The sequence below is a fragment of the Oculina patagonica genome, chromosome 11 (assembly GCF_052425735.1).
Source record: "Oculina patagonica isolate OP01 chromosome 11, crgOcupat, whole genome shotgun sequence".
Taxonomy (NCBI): Eukaryota; Metazoa; Cnidaria; class Anthozoa; order Scleractinia; family Oculinidae; genus Oculina; species Oculina patagonica.
In genome coordinates this window covers 4566778-4586229 of record NC_135768.1, presented here as the reverse complement: position 1 = coordinate 4586229, position 19452 = coordinate 4566778, and the positions used below count along the sequence as shown (strand labels likewise).

General features: G+C 39.2%; 2 protein-coding genes across 4 annotated transcripts; one reads left to right on the top strand and one right to left on the bottom strand.

The window, feature by feature from the left end:
* Positions 1-246: 246 nt before the first annotated feature.
* On the top strand, positions 247-19143 carry LOC144630518 (uncharacterized). Of its 3 annotated transcripts, XM_078488869.1 has the most exons (3): positions 247-516; positions 7866-8414; positions 19133-19143. In XM_078488869.1, the coding sequence occupies exons 1-2, from the start codon at positions 330-332 to the stop codon at positions 8393-8395; spliced, it is 717 nt and encodes a 238-aa protein (XP_078344995.1). In that variant the 5' UTR covers positions 247-329; the 3' UTR covers positions 8396-8414; positions 19133-19143. The 3 variants fall into 3 exon arrangements, with proteins under 3 accessions (XP_078344995.1, XP_078344994.1, XP_078344996.1); XM_078488868.1 differs by lacking the exon at positions 19133-19143 and having other exon boundaries at positions 248-516; positions 7866-8424; XM_078488870.1 differs by lacking the exons at positions 247-516; positions 19133-19143 and adding an exon at positions 3339-3618 and having other exon boundaries at positions 7866-8424.
* Positions 10363-12194, bottom strand: LOC144630024 (uncharacterized). Its single transcript, XM_078488301.1, has 2 exons — positions 11942-12194; positions 10363-11410 (listed from the first exon to the last, which is right to left on the bottom strand). The coding sequence occupies exons 1-2, from the start codon at positions 12126-12128 to the stop codon at positions 10881-10883; spliced, it is 717 nt and encodes a 238-aa protein (XP_078344427.1). The 5' UTR covers positions 12129-12194; the 3' UTR covers positions 10363-10880.
* Positions 19144-19452: the final 309 nt, after the last annotated feature.

Sequence of the window (19452 nt, the reverse complement as noted above, 5' to 3'; positions counted from 1 at the left end):
AAAAAATCTTTGGCTTGAACGTCTACTTGCAATCGTTCTCTTATTAACTAGGAAGAAGTTTTTCAACTGCTACTCTTTCTTACTCGCTGATAAATGTCGGCGACATGGGCAAATTCTGCCTCCCTCCCCCAAGTTGTACATTGTCCGTGACACTGTCCACCCTACCTACCTTCGTGTCCATCAAAGACACGCCTTTTCTTAAGCAACACTGACAAATTTGCATCCGGAATCGTGCATCAAGCCACGAAAACGCTTTAATCTTAGAGGCCCCCACAGCTTTCCACGTCAGCTTAAAACTTCGACAAGTTGCACTGAACGCGCCAAGAAAAATGGTTTTTAAATCAAAACAGCCTCTGAAATTTTCCAAATTTCTCAAGTCAAAATGGTTGACTGACGTAAAAGATCATGAGTTGAAGAAAGCGACAATAGTGGTTAATATCTCCAACACGGATGCCATTATTTCTGGCCCGGAGCCTCGCAAAGTTTTGCACCCAAGAAAATCAACTATACTTGAAGGTAATACCGCAGATAATTAATATAGCACTGTTCACTCTTTTTGTTGTACATAATTCTCAAAGGACAGAAAATTAACGTTAACGCAATAGCGCTCCTGAAAATATCTAATTGCCGTAACCGTTCATCAGTAGGATGCCTAAAATGCGTGCAATTTCACAATCGGTTTCGGCTCCATTAAATCCTATACCAATTGCAGAACATTTTTGGAGGAGCCACTTATTAGCCATTTGTAGTCGTTTCGAAAACAACCTGAAACAGCCTGTTATCCCGACTAGAAAGTCGACAGCTTAAGTAGCTTACTGATGCCCAAACCACTGTCCTCTTCTACAAAACCTTCACTCTCGAGCTCACAAGTTTCACTGCCCGAGTCGCACTCGGTAGCTTTTCCTTCTAGGGTGGGATTCTGCTGTTCTTGTTACACTAGTCGGGGAACGGTTGATTTATCTCTACCTGGAAAAAATACCGGCTGCATGCGCAGTGAAAACAGTTTGTTTGAGGCTTTAAAAGAGTTAAAATTGTTGAACAACTTTAAAAGACCTTGAAATGCAAGCTGGTTATAGACTCTTTTCAGAGGCCCTGCTTGGATAAATTCCGAGAAGCGACGCAGCATTTTTACAGCGACATAGAAGAAATAAAACTGACGAACGACAAGACTTGTGTTGAAATAGCGACTATGGCGACAGCAAAGGAGCGAATTATGACAACTTCGGCGAATCTCTCGGTTTCTTAAATGTTCGACGGCGAACTTATGTAGTCACAACTCCCCTGCACCATCAACAAGAATTGGCCATTAAAATGTTTCGTAAATATAGCGATCTCTCTAAAGTATCCCTGATGCAGGGTTTTTTTCCAGCAGATTTAACAGGCAAAAGCTTCCAAGTTAAAAAAATGGATAAACACAATGGCAATCAACTAACATATTACATTCTGATAGCAAAGTATAAGCATATAAGACAAATTAGCTCAGATGTCATTCTAGCCGAGCGAGATGCAAACCCACCTTTGAAAAACCGCAGAAGATGAATGCCAGCACACCGAGGTATCTGTTGTATGTTATTACACAACCCTCGAAACATTAAGGGTTTGTTTAGGGAGAACGGTTTATTTCAAAAATGAAAATATCAAATTTGTTGATGCCCGAGAAATTCCTGCTCTTGTGTACTTAGTTTGGCCACATGTACTTGACATGTGTACTGAAGTTAGTCACATCGCTTTTGAATCTGTCGACTAGAAATGCACGGAAAACTCCTGCTCTGTGTACTTAGTTCAGTAGAGTTACTAAGTTAGTGACATTTGTTGACATTATCTGTCAACAAATTAAACTAGTTTTATCGGCTCTTTCAAAATGCACGAGAAACTCCTGCTCTGTGTACTTAGTTTAGAGTCACGTTGTTTTTAATCGGTAGAAAAATTAAAACCGTTTTAACTACCATATTAAAGTGCCTGGGAAACTCCTGCCCTGTATACCTAAGTTAGTCACGTTGTTTATAAGTGGCCGAGAAATTAAAACTATTAATTTTGGTAAAAACACAATAGTCGCGGGAACAAAGTTTATCTATCAACAAAGATCGTGTTTGATACTTCATCTCGCCATAAATTTCAGAACATCCCACATCTTGCCTACAAAAAGTTACACATCCCGGTCCCGCCAAAACAATTTCATCCCGTATCCCGCGGCCGCCACTAAAATTTTTCATATCCCGAAACCCGCCTTGATTTTAAGCCTCATCCCGGCGGGGCGAGAGCACTCGTCTGGAACAATTGCGGAGCCACCTTAAAGACCATTACGTGGATACCAATATATTAATTGGAAAGCGATAGGGCGGAAAAAGTAATCGTACGTGAAGTTTGCAGGCATCTTTCTAATAGAAGAAAGCGTTCTGAACTTACAAAAGAAACCATTTTGAAATAACCAAAGAATGGAAAAATGGTTGGTGACGAGCAAGATTTGCCGGAGTGCAGCAGTAAAAACCGAGCGCACACGAACATATAATGTAGTGCTTCAACATTACACCTCTAAACAATAAACAAGATGATGAAAAAAGCTACAAAGCTTGTATTCAGTGGGTTTATAGTGCGCCTTGCACGCTGATAAGTAAAGTTATTTTCAAAATGAAATTCAATCGAATGAAATGTTTATTGCAGGAGATTCACGAGCGAGCTTATAAAACCTCACCAGGCGTTCACCAGTGAGCCTAGACTGTATTCTGCTCTTCAAATATAAATTTCAAAAAGGGGTCAACGCTGCTGTCAGTCAAATTTGCCAAATAAGGACATTGGGTTCAATATAACACGAAGATTAGCCGGGGGGAGGGTGATGTTTTTAACAACCATGCAGCATAGCAGATACATTTTTCACACAAAATCTATACGATTAATTCTTCGCTATACCTTGTCTGGCTTGATATTAAGAAACGAAACACAAAATTTCTTAAACTTCACCTGTGTGCTTATCCCGAATGCCAGTGGAAAACATGGACTAGCTTTGATAACTTAAGTTTTCTTCATTAACTATCATCCGTTAAGAACAAACCTTTGACGTTAATTAAAATTCTTATCAGTTAACGGAACGAAGAAGAAATGTAAATAAATCTTTGGCTTGAACGTCTAAATGCAATCGTTCTCTTATTAACTTAGGAAGACGTTTTTCAACTGCTACTCTTTCTTACTCGCTGATAAATGTCGGCGACATGGGCAAATTCTGCCTCCCTCCCCCAAGCCCTACATTGTCCGTGACACTGTCCACCCTACCTACCTACGTGTCCATCAAAGACACGCCTTTTCTTGAGCAACACTGACATATTTGCATCCGGAATCGTGCATCAAGCCACGAAAACGCTTTAATCTTAGAAGCCTCCACAGCCTTCCACGTCATCTTTACACTTCGACAAGTTGCACTGAACGCGTCGAGAAATATGGTTTTTAAATCAAAACAACCCCTGAAATTTTCCAAGTTTCTGAAGTCAAAATGGCTGACAGACGTGAAAGACCACGAGTTGAAGAAACCGACAATAGTTGTCAATATCTCCAACACCGATGCCATTATTTCTGGCCCGGAGCCTCGCAAAGTTTTGTACCCAAGAAAATCAACTATACTTGAAGGTAATACCGCAGATAATTAATATAACACTGTACACTCTTTTTGCTGTACATAAGAACGTCTAATTTTTTTGCCGAGACTCAACGTTCTTAATTATTTCGAGGATTTGAGCCCAAAAAGGTTTTTAATGTTTTTATTTATTAACGTTTAAAAACAAAGTGGTATTGCAGTAAATTCATTCCTAACCGATATGTGCATGTTCATGTTCGCAATGGTTGATGACTATGTTGGTTAAAGTTTGGATTTGAATAAAAATTGATTCATTTAGTACATGTCTTTGAGCCTTGGGTACGTTTTTAGGATGTCCTTAAATTTTCGCCTTGTTTCGGCCTCGACGTTCTTATAAAAAAAGGTTGTTATAAAAAAGAGTGTAGTTTTCCCTAGTCGCCATCCTTACAAAGCTGTGTTCAATATAACGCAAGGCGCGCTGATATAAATGAATAAATATCAATTTTAAATTTTCATTTCTTGATTATTCCCAAACCGCGAAGAAGGGAATGAAAAAACTGTTTTCACTTCTTTCCGTGAGGTATTTCATTTTGCTCGAAAGCCAGTCAGCTTCAGAAAACTAAAATAAAAAAAACACTAGCTCGGTGTATGTCACCTCAACCCCACCAAATTTAAACTAAAAAATCAAGTTGCACCTAATTGCAATAACTTTTGCATCAAAGAGAAACATGAAAAAAGGTAAATTAATCATCATAACTGGTAGCATTTACAGGAAACTCACAAGTTAATCCTGTACACTTATTAATCAGGTAATAAGATAAATTGATTTATGTGCATTTGAGATGTTTTAAGGCCATTTTTTCGGGTGAATTTTAAACGTGCGCTTAATTTATTCTTATTTGCCTGTCTTCATTTTTACCGAATGGTAATGAAGGTATTAAAATGACTTTTGAGACTTTAATTTCACTCACTCACTCCATTCTGATATCAAACCGCAATTAATTTATGCGTTAAGCGGTAAACGTGCTGACAGAAAGGTCCTTTAAACACATCAAGCACATGTCAATCAAAAACAAATTATTCTCCAACCTCATTCCCAAGATCGCTCTCTTCGGAAACGAGGTTGATCAATATTTACAAAAGAAATTTTTCTAAATGCGAAAGGGGATCAAGGGTTATTACACTTTATTCTAGTAGTGAAAAAATTCGCTCTACGAAGCCTGAGAGCACAAGCCATCAATGACCCATTCTCGCAACTCCCATGAGAAAGAAAAAAACATTCAAAGAGGCAAATGAAGTGAGATTGTGACTTACTGATGGCAGGTATGAGATACATGCAAATTCGCTTGCCAGGTGACGTGATTTAATAAACGTTTCAGCTATCGCGGCACGTTTTTGTTTTGCGTCACGTCATCCGTTTTCAGTGGTAAAAAAAATCGCTCTACGAAGCCTGAGCGCACAAACAATCAATGACCCATTCACGCAACTCCCGTGATGAAAAGAAAACATCCAAAAATGGAAATAAAGTGAGATTGTGACTTTAATACTGAAAGCAGGTACAAAATACATCCAGTTTCGCATGTGACATGATTTAATAAACGTTTCAGCTCACTGGAAAAACACGAGTTCCATAGCACGTTTCTGTTTCGCGTAACGTCATCTCGTGTCACGTCATCCGTTTTTCATCTTTTTGAGGCGAGCAGAAACACGACGTGCTCAGGTGCATCTTTCTCTCAAATTTCATCGGCTGCTCAAAAATAACGCTTGTCGCTGCCCGGTACGTATACAATATATGTACTGACAGAAAAGTAATTGAAAACGCACTTCAGCGCATCCAAGACTGTAAAAAACATATTCAAAGGTTACACTTTATTTTGGTGGTGAAAAAAATAGAATCTGCGCTACGGAGCCGGAGAGCACAAAGCATCAGTGTCCCATTGATGCCACTCACACATAAAAAATAAGTATTTAAAGGTAAATAAAGTGAGACCGTTACATTATTGAACGCTTATTTGAAAAAAAAGTGAAGGACGGCACTTCACCGAATTACCATGAGGTTGCTCGAAGGGCCTTTGATTCTTTTCTCAATGACAACGTTATTGCATTTTTGTATATGTATTTTAACTATAAAAATAGTATAAATAAATATTATCTTATGTTATATAAGTTTTTAAAGGAGGTCTGTGACGATATTGTAAGTTATTTTTCTGATGTACAAAATCACTTTCAAATTGAACAGAACCTAAAAAATTGATTTCTACGGCTCTCTCCTCCGCAGAGGTCTCTTTCGTGTTTCGGGCTGGGAAATAGTAGGGAGAGGAACGGGGAGAGGTGAAAAGTAAGCGCGCGGAGCCTGGAGAGAATCGAAACGAAAGCGCGCGGGGCACACTGGGAAGGGGAAAGGAAAGGAGCGAGATCTCAGGCCTCCGCTCCTTCGCCCTTCCCGTCGGTCCCCGCGCTCCCCCTATTTTTCATTTTTCGTGTTTTTCGCCTTCCTCCCCCCGTGTTTTTTCGCCTTCCCCCACGAAAGAGGCCTCTGCGGAGGAGAGAGTTTCTACGGTAGAAAAAACACCAAAGAACTAATAATGAACCGAAAATAATTAAGGATGGTTTAAACGAGGGAACATTAAGACGGTTACAAGCGACAAACTTGAAACTTAATTGGCCAATTATTGCCCTTGTGAAAAAGCTTTGAAAAGTTGTTTAATTGCAGTGCTAGAAGAGTTCATGTTTTTGAAGCAATACTCCAAGCATTGAAAAAATTAAGGCATACATTGAAATGCGCTGGGAAATCCGCTCGAGGCCATTTTATGTAATAGGCCGTGTTTTGAAGTGACTTTGACGTTTTGAAGTACAAATTGTCGCAGTTAAATGTATGACCAAAAATGATAAATGTTCACTTTTGGGAAAATACGTTTGGACAACGCTTTATTGTATATGTATACAATGTCGTGTTCTGAATGATTAGTGCTTCATTTTTACATAAACACTTGTGTTGTATGCAAATTTTATACAAATAATAGGCTGAATGTCACTTAAAGTTCTATTAGCAACAATGTAAATTTTTCCTCGAAAATAAGAACCTATTAAGAACCTAAACAGCCTAAATTTGTGTTAACTACCCTTTATGTAAAAATCTGTTTAGGCTAACCTGGAAAAAAACTAGGTTTGCGGGTTTTTATTGTATTTACTTGACTCTGACTTGCCTCAAGTCGACCTCTGACGTTTTGTCGAGTTACAAGTGCACGTCTGCCTGGAGCGAATCTCGACGATAAAGAAAGTAAAGGCCAGCAAAAGGCCAGCATGGTTTCGTGACAAACCTCTAACGACCTTGCGGTTTAATCTTGTTTGATCTCTTGAAAGTTACACAATAGCTCTTTCCGGTCCGACACTTAAAAAATATAAGACCGGCAATAGAGTATTCTGATTGGCTGTCTTAAGTGATTAAATTCGATTAGTCGTACAATAAAATGCATAGCAAATATCTTACACTTACTGAGACAAACTTAAGATATGCGATTTTTGTCCTAAGCAACGCCAACAAGATATAACAAAAAAACAAAGTTACAGCAATATCGTTACGGAACATTTTTCGGTACAAAAATGTAGATCGGATAATTAGATGCCACCCCCCCCCCCCCAAGATTTTTTCAAAATTTTGAAAAGGGAATTTACTCTTTGATTCTTAAACTCTCAGTAACTGTTCTTTTATCCCTTGCCAGCATTTTGATGTGTCAGCTGTGTGTTACATTGCCATGGCAACCACATTTTGATATGCAGGTTTAGCCAAATTTCGAATAATAATAGTTCTTAATTTTTTTTGTTCTCTTAAGAAAAAATGGAGAATTGGTACAGTTTTATATTCAATTAGTATCTTGACTTCATCTTGTATCAATTTGTGTCATTTTTTGACTTCCTGAAAAAAGTAAAATCCAAGATGACGGAATTAATGACGTCTTACGACGTCACACAACAAAAATTATGCAATCTTGCAAATCAAGCAGTGCAGGGCTATCAACTTAATGCAAAATATCTTTGATTTGCCTTCTTAAAACGTAAACCGTGGGGGGTCCATCAACTCGTTTATGACAATTGTCCTTTTGGTAACAGCTTTAAAATTCTGCCTGTAAGCGAACAGGTCAAGATCACTATTGGTAACAGTGTTCCTTGATTATGTTTTAGTTCACTTGATACATTGACTTGTAAAATAAAATTGATGAATTTTCTCTTGTAAGTATTACGCGGTGCATGCAGGGTAAAGTACACCAAACTGACAAAATGGCGTACTTTGTTTCCTTAGGTGTAAGCATCACTAGCGCCGAGTCCCTTGTACTGATCAACGTCCCGATGGAAACCAACATCGGTGGAATGGTGCTAGAAGATGGCTGGTGTCAGCTGACAGAACAGGACCCGACTTACCCGAGGGATGCCCCGTTGTACAAATCCCCACAGTTTGATGTTGGCTCGGTTGAATTTGACCCTTACATAGTGAGCGGATCAAAAAAGCCAGGCTCGGGGGGCGCTGTTAAGAAGTACAACATCAAAGTGAACGTGTGGTTTTGTCCGGCGAAAACCAACTGTGGTATCCATAACCACCACACTGATCCAGAAATGCTTGAGGTCCATACGCAGATTTATGGCACGGGAAGAATGCAAAAGTTTCGCGAGAACCACTTCAAGAGCATCTATGAAGATGTTATGATGAGTCCTGGCTTTACCCATGATCCCTTTGCTGGTGTCAAGGAAAATGGCGACATCTTCTATGGCTGGCATCAGTACTACTCTGATACCGATTGCATCTGGATGGCAATCGAACACCACCCGGCTTAATTCGGTAAAAGTCGGCAATGTTCGGGATTCATTCGTAAAATGGAAACCAAGTAACTCATAGTTAAAAATCGGGATTTTTCAGAATTTTATTTAGCTTTTTAAGTATCTTTTGGGGACATAGAAAGTTTCAGAATTACTTTATCTTTCCCATCCTTTCATTTCATTATTTAGTATATACACTTGTATTACAACGTAATAAGGCTCGGTTACCATCGTTTGGAAGTTTCATCTAGGAAGGATAAGAAAAATAGTACGCCCTGTTTTAGGCCCCGTCCACACTGACCCGGGTAAATTTGAAAACGCATCTTTTTTTCCCCCGGTTAGGCCAACCGTCCATACTGAACCGGGGTTTTCGGTCACCGAAAACGGAGCTTTTCAAAAACGCTCACCAAAGAAGCGTATCGTTTCAAATTTACCCGGGTTAATGTAGACGTAAAACATTTTACGCGGTGTTTTTAAATTTCTCCGTTTTCAAATTTACCCGGGTCAGTGTGGACGGGGCCTTAGAATACTAATACCACTCGATAGATGTAATAAACAATAATGGCTTGTGTCTTGTAAGCTTCGAGTTGAACAGAATAAATATAAATGCGGCTGAGAAACTGTTCCCGAGTTGATTATTATAAAAAAAGACATATGAACCGCATATGAATGAATTACTAAAACCATTTCAGTTGTTCAATAGACATTCTGATACCTATCCGGGGTCGTTTTCAACTGATTTCGAACGATCACTCTTGTTAAGAGAAGTGGTCACAGCTATTGTGTTCGGAACAGAAGTAGGACAGGGCCCATTTTATCACAGAAAGATGATGGTCGTTTTCGACACTGTGCTCAACATTGCATCTTGCTTGCATAGCCCCTTCTTTACAAGGAGAGAAGACTGAGAAACAAATTTTAAATTCAAAATCCTCTTTATTGTTTTCAGAGCAATGAAAGTTTTATACAAGCAAGATCTTAATGTATCGTCTCAAACTTTCAGACGGTTAAGTTTTGTTCATGGGGTTTACCAGATAGGCGATGATTTGAATACCCCCTACTCCTAAACTAGGCGGATCCTCCTCGAGTCAGTCGTTATGATCGCTTCCCTTGTATAGGAGTCCATCCCCCCCCCCCTACCCCAACCCCACCCCCTCTCAGGATGGGGAAATGAGCAAAGCAATTTTCATTTGACTTAACTTTGGTGTTCGGAGTAGGATCGGTTTACACAGGCAGTTTTTTCTCTTTTTGTATACTCAGAACCGTAAAGCGTTCCCACCCCACCCCACCCTAACAATGTCTAAACAAGATCTCTACATAACAATGAGCTTTCTTCATGAAGCTTGTCAAGTTGAAGCAGTTGAAGACTTTTTGTTTTTGGGACCTTTAAGTCCCAGCCTAGAACCTAGTCGTTCTCTCTTGTTTCGTTAACTGCGCAAAGCCTCGAACTGGGATCTCGTTGTTCAAGCGGTCGTTCACGCGCGATTTCGTGCGAAGTCAGTGACCTCACTGAAAAGCATAGAGTCCAGGCATTAACGAGCCGAGAACGCCATAGCGGATTTTGTACCACCTGATCGGTTTGTAAGGCAGTACAAAACATGCAGCACATTTTGTTACGCGTGACGCGCGTTTCTCATTCGCCTTGCGCGTAGGGGGCCTTTTTGCACGTCACACATTCTTTGCCCTCCAACAAAGACTGCGTGATTAGTCAAAGAAGAAGGCCTGATTCTTCCTAAATGCAAGGCTGATCGGACAGCTAAAAAGGCTAAATAAATTTTATTGCCCAATAATTTATTTAGCGTTTTTAGCTGTCCGATCAGCCTTGCATTTGGTTTATCGTTTTACTCTGTATTGCTGATCCTGATCTACGCCAAGATACGGCTTCACTTCGCTGCCGTTTGTACGAGTGGTCTTTTCATTATTTTGGTACCTAAATTTTCCTATCATAATGTCCTCAGACAGCGCCAGTTACAATATTTCGAACAAAAAGGGTAAATTTTTATTTCATTCCAGGTATATGAGATACAAGATATTTCGTAGCTTAACCCACACAATTGATATAACACTTGACAGAATTTTGAAATACATGAAATTTTGTTAATTTCCATTCTTCTGGTTTCTATACTATTTTTAACTATTAATGCTATCTTATTGTGCTATCTTGCCGACCTGTAATTTATTTCCATTTAATGCTAATGCCAACTGGCTGCCTGCCTCCACTAGCCTGTATGGTTATTCCTGGCAGCCAGTACTCTAACTTAACTTCAAATAATTTCTGTTAATAATCTTTGTAATGACAAGAGTACATATAAGAGTTCTGTTGTTTAATTAACCAACTGAAAAATATTCTACTGTCCATGTTCAAAGAACTGTGAACAAACTAAACTAAAGTTCTGGTGTAGCAATGTTCAGTAAATAATCACGAATTTTTGTTCCCCAGCTACGTCCATATTTGCTGTTTAAGATCGGCAGAGTTTTCTCCGAACTTTTCCGATTTTTTACCGAGTTAAGCCGGGTGGTGTTCGATTGCCATCCAGATGCAATCGGTATCAGAGTAGTACTGATGCCAGCCATAGAAGATGTCGCCATTTTCCTTGACGCCAGCGAAGGGATCATGGGTGAAGCCAGGACTCATCATCACATCTTCATAGATGCTCTTGAAGTCGTTCTCGCGAAACTTTTGCATTCTTCCCGTGCCATAAATCTGCGTATGGACCTCAAGCATTTCTGGATCAGTGTGGTGGTTATGGATTCCACAGTTGGTTTTTGCCGGACAAAACCACACGTTCACCTTGATGTTGTACTTCTTAGCAGCGCCCCCCGAGCTCAGCTTTTCTGATCCGCTCACTATGTAAGGGTCAAATTCAACCGAGCCAACATCAAACTGCGGGGATTTGTACAACGGGACATCCCTCGGGTAAGTCGGGTCCTGTTCTGTCAGCTGACACCAGCCATCTTCTAGTACCATGCCACCGATGTTGGTTTCCGTCGGGACGTTGATCAGCACAAGGGACTGGGCGCTAATGATGCTTACACCTACGACGTGGCATAAAAATAATTTTTAAAAAGGTGGAAATTTTTCATCTTGAAAATTTTGTTTATTAGATACTTAACATTGGAAATATTAGTTTGTTAAAGATTTAAATCGTGGAAAACAGAAAACGCCGTTTGTTACTCCTATACGCCTGCAAATTGAGCAAAACGTGCAATGGACGGTGTTTAGCCAGAGGTCAAACGAGACTCGCTTATAACAATGTAAACGTGCGAAACAGAATTAGTGTTCCATTGTTCCAATAAATTTTTAAAATGTACTTTACAAGTGCATTAAAGCATTAAATTTATCTTAATCAATTCACAAAGGACACAAAGCGCTTCTCCTCTTGCTTTCCTTCAGCGGAGCGTCTTTGGCAGAAAAATGCTATTAAATATCAAGCCTCAATTTTCGTGCACGAAAACATGTACTTGAAACTCATATTGCCTGTACAGTGCCTTTATTGAATAAATGAATTAAAATGCCGTTTGTATGGAGTGTTGGCCATAACTAGTGTAAAACGGCCGTGTTCTTACCTTGCAAAATGGTCGACTTTCGCGGTGGCAAAACTTTGCGAGGCTCCGGGCCAGAAATCATGGCATCCGTGTTGGAGATGTTGACCACTATTGTTCGTTTCTTCAACTCGTGATCCTTAACGTCTGTCAGCCATTTTGACTTCAGAAACTTGGAAAATTTCAGAGGCTGTTTTGATTTAAAAACCATTTTCCTTGGCTTATTTAGTCTAATCTGTGAAAGCGTATAGAATGATTTTCAGTCTGCTGCCACAGGTTTTATTGACCTTTTAAATAATTTTGTCGACAAGATGTAAATTTCAACTTGTGCTGTCACGCAATCGTTGCACTCTTTGCTACGTGACGGTATACGAAAGCAACCCATTAAAATCTTCACTGACCGGAGTAATTGCTCTGTGGCGGCAGCTAAGAGAAAGCTCGTTTTATTCCTGCGCAAGTTGAATTAGAAACGGGCTCTACATTTTTTGCCAATTTTATCAATTTCTTTTAGGCAATAGCTTAGGTGTTGCGGTACTTAGGTCACAAGATAAACCAGGGGTGTTTACCATGGGGAAGAGTGTTTCACGAAGGCATTTGTCGATTATGCTAGCATAATTTGATTAAGCAGACCGAGCATAATTTTTAGCTTTTATCCAAAATTAGCCCTGCAAGCATAATCTGGCTTTTTTGACTTTCAAGTCATGAATTGAAAAGAAATGAAACGTAGTTTCGTTTTGAATATGCTTTTTTATTATTCTGTTTCTAAAACTTTTGTTAACTATAGCAAACCGTACGAGTGACGTCACGACTCAGACAAGACTCAGACAAACAAACCGAAATTCCTAAAACACTTTCCAAAACAGCCGGTGTACCTAAAACACTTTCATAAAACGAAAACTTCGCCTAGATTCCTTCTATTTCTCTCAGAACACGCTGATGTTTTCTGAGCCTCGTTGGTGTTATATTCATTTGCATTCTATTTCTAGGCCTCGCGCGCTTAGGGCTTTCCACAAGTTGCTCGAGATTTCCCAAAAAGTTGCCCGTAATTTCTCAAAAAGTTGCTCAAAAGTTGCTCCAAAAATCCAAAAAAGTTGCTTCTGATAATAAAAGTTGCTCGAAAGTTGCTCCAAAAAATCCAAAACGCTGCTTCTAATCAAGAGAATTTCTCTAAATATATGCTAATTTCCCTTTGAGGGTAACATTTTCAAGCTGTTTTATGCAACTTACAGCAAAAGAAGTATCTAAATAACATATTAAGGGGAAAATTTGTTTAAATAACAAAGATTTAGAAAAATCGTGAAGATATCTATGACGTCATGTTTGCCGACGAGTTTTGTTCGGAGGATCGTGGCGGAACGAGCTTTTCCTCGTTAAGTGTAATTTGTTTTCCATCGCGCGCGCGTTCATACAAATAAATCCCGCGCGATCTCTCGTGCGCGATATCAAAGGCGATTTTACTCAAGTACACTGTGGTCTTTCGCGTTCGATTTCAAAGTGATTTTATTCAAGTAACTATAGATACAAAGAAAAAACGAGCGACTTGGGGCAAGTCTATAATATAATATACGATTATAAGAGTATTAAGGTCATCCTCAGCTTGACTATTTGACGAATCTTGGTTGAAGTTTTTAATAAAAAGATGAGCGTTTTGCTGATTTTGAAGAATAAAGTTACAACTGCAGATGATATGTATGACATGTAACGATACATTGTTGGATATTCATTTAAAACTAACCTGCAATCAGTAAATGAGGGTTTGCTCCTTGTGTTGTCTTTATTTGCCCTGTTCTGTAAAAACAAGTAGCATAATTTAGAGAAACTAGCATAATTTCCAAAAATTCTGAGCACTGCTATGCCATTTTTCCGAGCACAATCGACAAACGCCTAGCCACGTGACGGTGTACAGAAGCAACCCATAATATTTCCACAGAGAAGTACGGAGAAGTAATAGCAAAGCGCGCGAGTGACGGCGTCATGACTCAGACAAGACGCAGACAAACAAAGCAGAATGGCGGACGATTTTCCTAAAACAATTTCTAAAACAGCCGGTGTCCCTAAAACACTTAATTGAAACGAAAACTTCGCCTACATTTCCTCTATTTCTCTCGGAACACACTGATGTTTTCTGAGCCTCGTGGGGTATAATCATTTGCATTCTAAACTTCGCGCGCTTCGCTATTGTACAGTGTGTCGGCACATATGCGGAGACCTTAAATGTGCGATACACTCGATAGACTACGACTCACGATAACTCGAACCTTCAAGGGAAATTGAAAAAGGTTCGAGTTATCGGGAGTTCGAGTTATCGGAAGTTGAGAACAAATGATCGAAAATAAGGAAAAAACGGTGTTTACGGTTTTTTGTTCATACAATGTACATTTTAAACAAATTTAGAGTATAGAGAAGCCGAGAGAAAATGGAACAATACATTTTTAAATTACTGTATGAATAATAGAGACATTAAGCATCAGGTTTTTTTATGAGAAACCGCAAACCGCAAACCTGAGGATGTCACGTGACCACGGTCTCGCGGTCGCGTTTGCAGTTTGCAGTTCACGTTTGAACGGCAGGAAGGGCTTCTAGCGGTAAGCGATTTACGGCAAGGTTTTTTGCCATTAAAAATTGTACAGCCTCACGTTTAAAGGCAACAAATAATTCTCTTTACCTGTGTGCAATGTGCTAGTTAAATTGTTGAACTTGAATCAAAGAATTATTCGATTTTATAGGCGATGAAAGTGAAGCACTTCGACTTGACAAAAAACAACAAGGCAGAACGAAACACGTACTTCGAAGTCGAACGCCTTGCTAAAATTCGAAACCCTGGCAACCTGAAACTGCAAACGTCTAACCGCAAACTGCAGTTTGCGGTTTGCAGTTTCCCAAAAAAAACCTGAAGCTAAAGGTCTCTAATAACGTAACGTAAATAGGCCTTATCACTGTTTTCGTCCCCATTTTGTCAAGTAGGCAATGCGGGTGGAAATTACAGTGTTTGTATGGGAATCCGACGGCAAAAACGAAAACAGGTCGCCGGATTTTTGAACCATTAAAAACGCAATTTGGAAATAAATATCGCAGTTTTGGACATTGTACCAAAAACTCCTTTGTGCAGTTTTGAATACGCCTTTAATTACACTTTGCGTAAAACTTTGCGATTCACTTGGATACATGTAAAACAAAGAAAACGTAGAATAAATAAACTAGAACTTGAAACTTAACTATAAAACGGAATACAAAATTGAACAAGAATCGAGTAAATACAAGAAAAAACGATTACTTAAAAGATCTGTACGGCAACTCCGGATAAACGAAAACTAATTTACAACCAATGCATACGAGATTTTATACGGATTTGAAAACAAACAATAGCACTATTGTTATGCTGTGGGAGCGGGACAGGTCACGTAGACTTACATGCAATACTGACCGAATGAAATATACCTTAAGGTTACTATTTTTAGCGACTACTAATTTTAGCGATTTTTTATGAGCAAGATTTAGCGACTATTAAAATTAGCGATTTCCTGAAAATTAAAAAAAAAACAATTTTAATATATAGTCAAGATGGAAATAAATGTTCAGTAATAGAACAAAGTCACTTAAAATTGAACGAACATTACCATTGTCAGAAAGAACAAAAAGAAATGGAAATGTTAGAAAGTCGTCCTCGTCGGAGAAATCAGACGTATTTTCCACGATGCCGGCGATCCCAGCTCTCTCCCAACCCTTCGTAATTGTTGCCCTACCTTCTGACGTTGTCATATAGTTGAAAAGGGCCACTGTAGTTAATTTTGTGTTCCTCTGGCGGGCAGGGGTATTAAATTAACGCGTATTAAATTTGACCGAGACAAATTTTAGCGAGTACTAAATTTAGCGATTTTGGCCCAACTCGCTAAAATCGCTAAAATTAGTAGCCGCTAACAATAGTAACCTTAAGGGGGGGTGGGGGGGGGGGTATGTCGAGAAAAGTCCGCGAAATATTTTATCGAAACTGTATTGAAATATGTGAAATCATTTGACTGTTATATATAAAACGAAAACAGGTCGCCGGATATTTAAACCATTTAAAACGCAATTTGGACATAAATATGGCAACTCGGTACATAAATATCACTCTTCAACATTTTGTTCCTGTTTGACAAGCATACTGGAACAGGCTAGTTTATAATAGTCTAGTTATTACGCGGCTTCGCAGCTTAGACACAACATTTTACAAATCCTTTTTCAAATAATGACATGTAAAAAATTCTCGTCTCACAAGCACTGAAATACTATACCCCAAGAGTTTTGATTTCCGAGCGTAAATTATAACCGTGAAGAGATTCGTCCTGACCGCTTCGGCTTGAACTTAATTGAGTAAAGCAAATCAAACTGAAAGACAAGCTGGGCTGCTTGGGCAGCGAGACTTCAGCGACAATAACATTAATATATTATATAAATTAATAAAACAAGGAAATTGGTACATCAAATGTGCGATATTTAGTAAGTGTGGCATACAGTTATTGAGGGTTCGAGTTATCGAGATTCAACTGTATTTGTGCACAGCTGAAAAATTCAAATTTTAATATGGTGAGTCGCTCTTCCAATATGCCTGGAAAATGGTAGAAGTAAGAATCTGCCATTAATCCCAGCATGTAATTGGTTGCAGGTTTGTGGCAGCCAAATGTGTCATTATCCTTTAGTTGAAAGTGATGTCTTGTCAGTGAGAAATTTGTCTGATTGTGATTCAATTTTCCCTAACAGAACAAAATTGGTTAGCTCTGAGCCCTACGTAGGGCTTTCCACAAGTTGCTCGGCAACTTTTTGGCAACTTTTCATATTTCGAGCAACTTTTTCCCCTTCGAGCAACTTTTTCCTCTCGAGCAACTTGTTGCATTTTGAGCAATTTCCAGACCGAAGATCTCCGAAGATTATCCGAGTGTTGTTCAAAGGCCATACGAACGTTTTTGAAGATTTACGAAGTTTGCCGAAGATTTTTGAGGAACATCTGAAGACGTTACAACTTTCGGCTCATTCTGCATTAAAACATTACAAAACTCGCCAGGAAACATGACGTCATCGATATCTTCACAATTTTTCTCAGTTAAAGAAAACCTTGTTATTTAACAAATTTTCCCCTTAAAGGGACTATATCACGGAGATTTTGCAGATTTTTGGTCTAAACTGTTCTGAAATTAGTGAACGGCAACTTAACCCATAAAGAACAATATCTTTGAACATCTTAAGGAAGATATAACCTTAATTTGCGGATAAAAATCAAGCTATGGCTTTAAATATCGATTTTTTGAAGACGCGCGGAAACAATTTGAAAACGTTTGCCTAACGTTTTCAAATTGCAATCTGTTTCCATCCGCGCCATCCGCAGCCAGTAATGCTATTTAACAGTTTCAGTGCTCTTATATAGCAATTTTTAATAAAAATGGACTATTATTTCTAGGTTTCATGCGACACAAATAGAAATTTTGGCTGTTCGAAAATCTGGTAAAATCTATGACATAGTCCCTTTAGCAAAATTGCAGAAAACTTTAAAGAAATCTAACCCTCAAAGGGAAATTAGCATATATTTAGAGAAATTCTCTTGATTAGAAGCAGCGTTTTGGATTTTTGGAGCAACTTTTGAGCAACTTTTATTATCAGAAGCAACTTTTTTGGATTTTTGCAGCAACTTTTGAGCAACTTTTTGAGAAATTACGGGGTACTTCTTGGGAAATCTCGAGCAACTTGTGGAAAGCCCTAGCCCTACGCCATTTTTCAAAACGTATTCATTTCAATGAAAAAATCTGTCGTTTATTGTGACGACAAATCAACCGCGCTACCCTTTTCGTTTCCTGTTTGCGGTCTGTTGAAAACCATGGTCTTGACATCCATCACAGGTACCCCAAGCTCTATGGGAGATATAGACCGTGTGACCTTTGTTCAGCGTTGTGTAAGTGTTGTAATTTGAGCGTCACGGCGACCGTTGCGTGAAGTCGAAATATAAGGATTTGTATGGGAAAAAACGATTCCTAATTCAGTTCACAAACGTGAATGGGTTTTCAATAAAAAAAATCCCTACCTAAACTCCTCTGCCTGTTGGCTTGTCTCCTGAGTGGTTTTTGGAGCAATTTAGCGCGATTCCAGTGAGTTTTAGTTCACTGGAATCGCGCTAAATCGCTCCAAAACCCACATAGAAGAAAGAACAACAGGCAGAGGACTTCAGGAATGTTTTTTTTTTATTAAAAACTTGTTCGATTTTTAAATTAAAGTAGGAATCGTTATTTCCCATACAAATCCTTACAATTTCGCTGTAAAATTATCCGCCGTGGCGTTCAAATTACAACACTTAAAGCCCGGCCAAACGCACGCAACATTTCAACGCAACATATCCCAACATTGTTGCGCGCAACGCGTTGCAATCGTTTGGCCACCCTGTTGCAACATGTTGGACGATGTTAGTACAAGTTTGAAAATGGTCAAATTTTTCTCCCAACATCTCGCAACATTTTTGTTGCATGATGTTGTACTTGTTTGGCCACATTTGCGCAACACGTTTGCACGGGAGCATGCGCACTAGTTCGCTTTTCGCCATCCAACATACTGCAACATATTGCAATTGCAACAGGGTAGCCAAACGCGTGCGACATGTTGTGTACAACAACGTTGCGATATGTTGCGCTTAAATGTTGCGTACGTTTAACCAGCTGCTTCACAACATCTCACAACACGACCCACCAATGTTGGAATATGCTGCGTTGAAATGTTGCGTGCGTTTGGCCTGGCCTTTACACAACGCTGAACAAAGGTCACACGGTCTAATTATTTCCTATAGGGCTTGGGGTACCTGTGTTGACAAACAACAGGCAAGACATTCGCTGGACAATTTTTCTGTTTAGAAAACACAGTGTATCACGGAAATTTGCAATTTGACGGGTTTCGCCAAAACAACGTACATTCTCATGCTTGATCTCGAATTTGGTTCTTTGCTTATTAAATTATCAAAAAAAAATGAGTTCATTTTGAAAACAATGGGCGATCTATTAATTACCGATATCTCGTATCTTGAACTGGCTAAAATACGCCCTCTACCTGTCTATAGGCAAGCGTAGCGAGCCGAAATCAATTAGGGCGGCTTCTTTAGACAAAAAGTTCTTTTTTACTAACGTGAAAAATTATTGTCTTGTAAGCAAAATACTGCTCCCCAATTGGGTTTGTTTTCGAGTGTAAATACATAACCACCAGAGATTCGGTCGCTTGTCGGTTGAAATAATTTAAGCAATGCCAACCGAAGACCCCGGAGGGGGGACTCCTATATGAAACGGACTGGGATGCTCGTCGGAAATTTTAAACAGAACCCCTAAAAGAGACCAATTTGCGTGTGGCTCAAGCTTTTCTTGACCCCTAAAAGATACCAAAAAACTAAGAATAGAATTTATATTTGTATATTTCTTCGTGTGTTACCCTAAACGAAACCATTATGGCTAAAAATATTGGCGTTTTTCCCGGAGCACCCTAAGCGAGACCAAAAATCTGAAACTTACACCCCTAAGCGAGACGACGAG

Bases quoted from the DNA above. Each gene is read 5' to 3' on its own strand.
- LOC144630518 (XM_078488869.1), top strand. From the start codon at position 330: ATGGTTTTTAAATCAAAACAGCCTCTGAAATTTTCCAAATTTCTCAAG. The intron at 517-7,865 runs GTAATACCGCAG...TTGTTTCCTTAG, and splicing joins AAAATCAACTATACTTGAAG to GTGTAAGCATCACTAGCGCC.
- LOC144630024 (XM_078488301.1), bottom strand. From the start codon at position 12,128: ATGGTTTTTAAATCAAAACAGCCTCTGAAATTTTCCAAGTTTCTGAAG. The intron at 11,411-11,941 runs GTAAGAACACGG...GCCACGTCGTAG, and splicing joins AAAGTCGACCATTTTGCAAG to GTGTAAGCATCATTAGCGCC.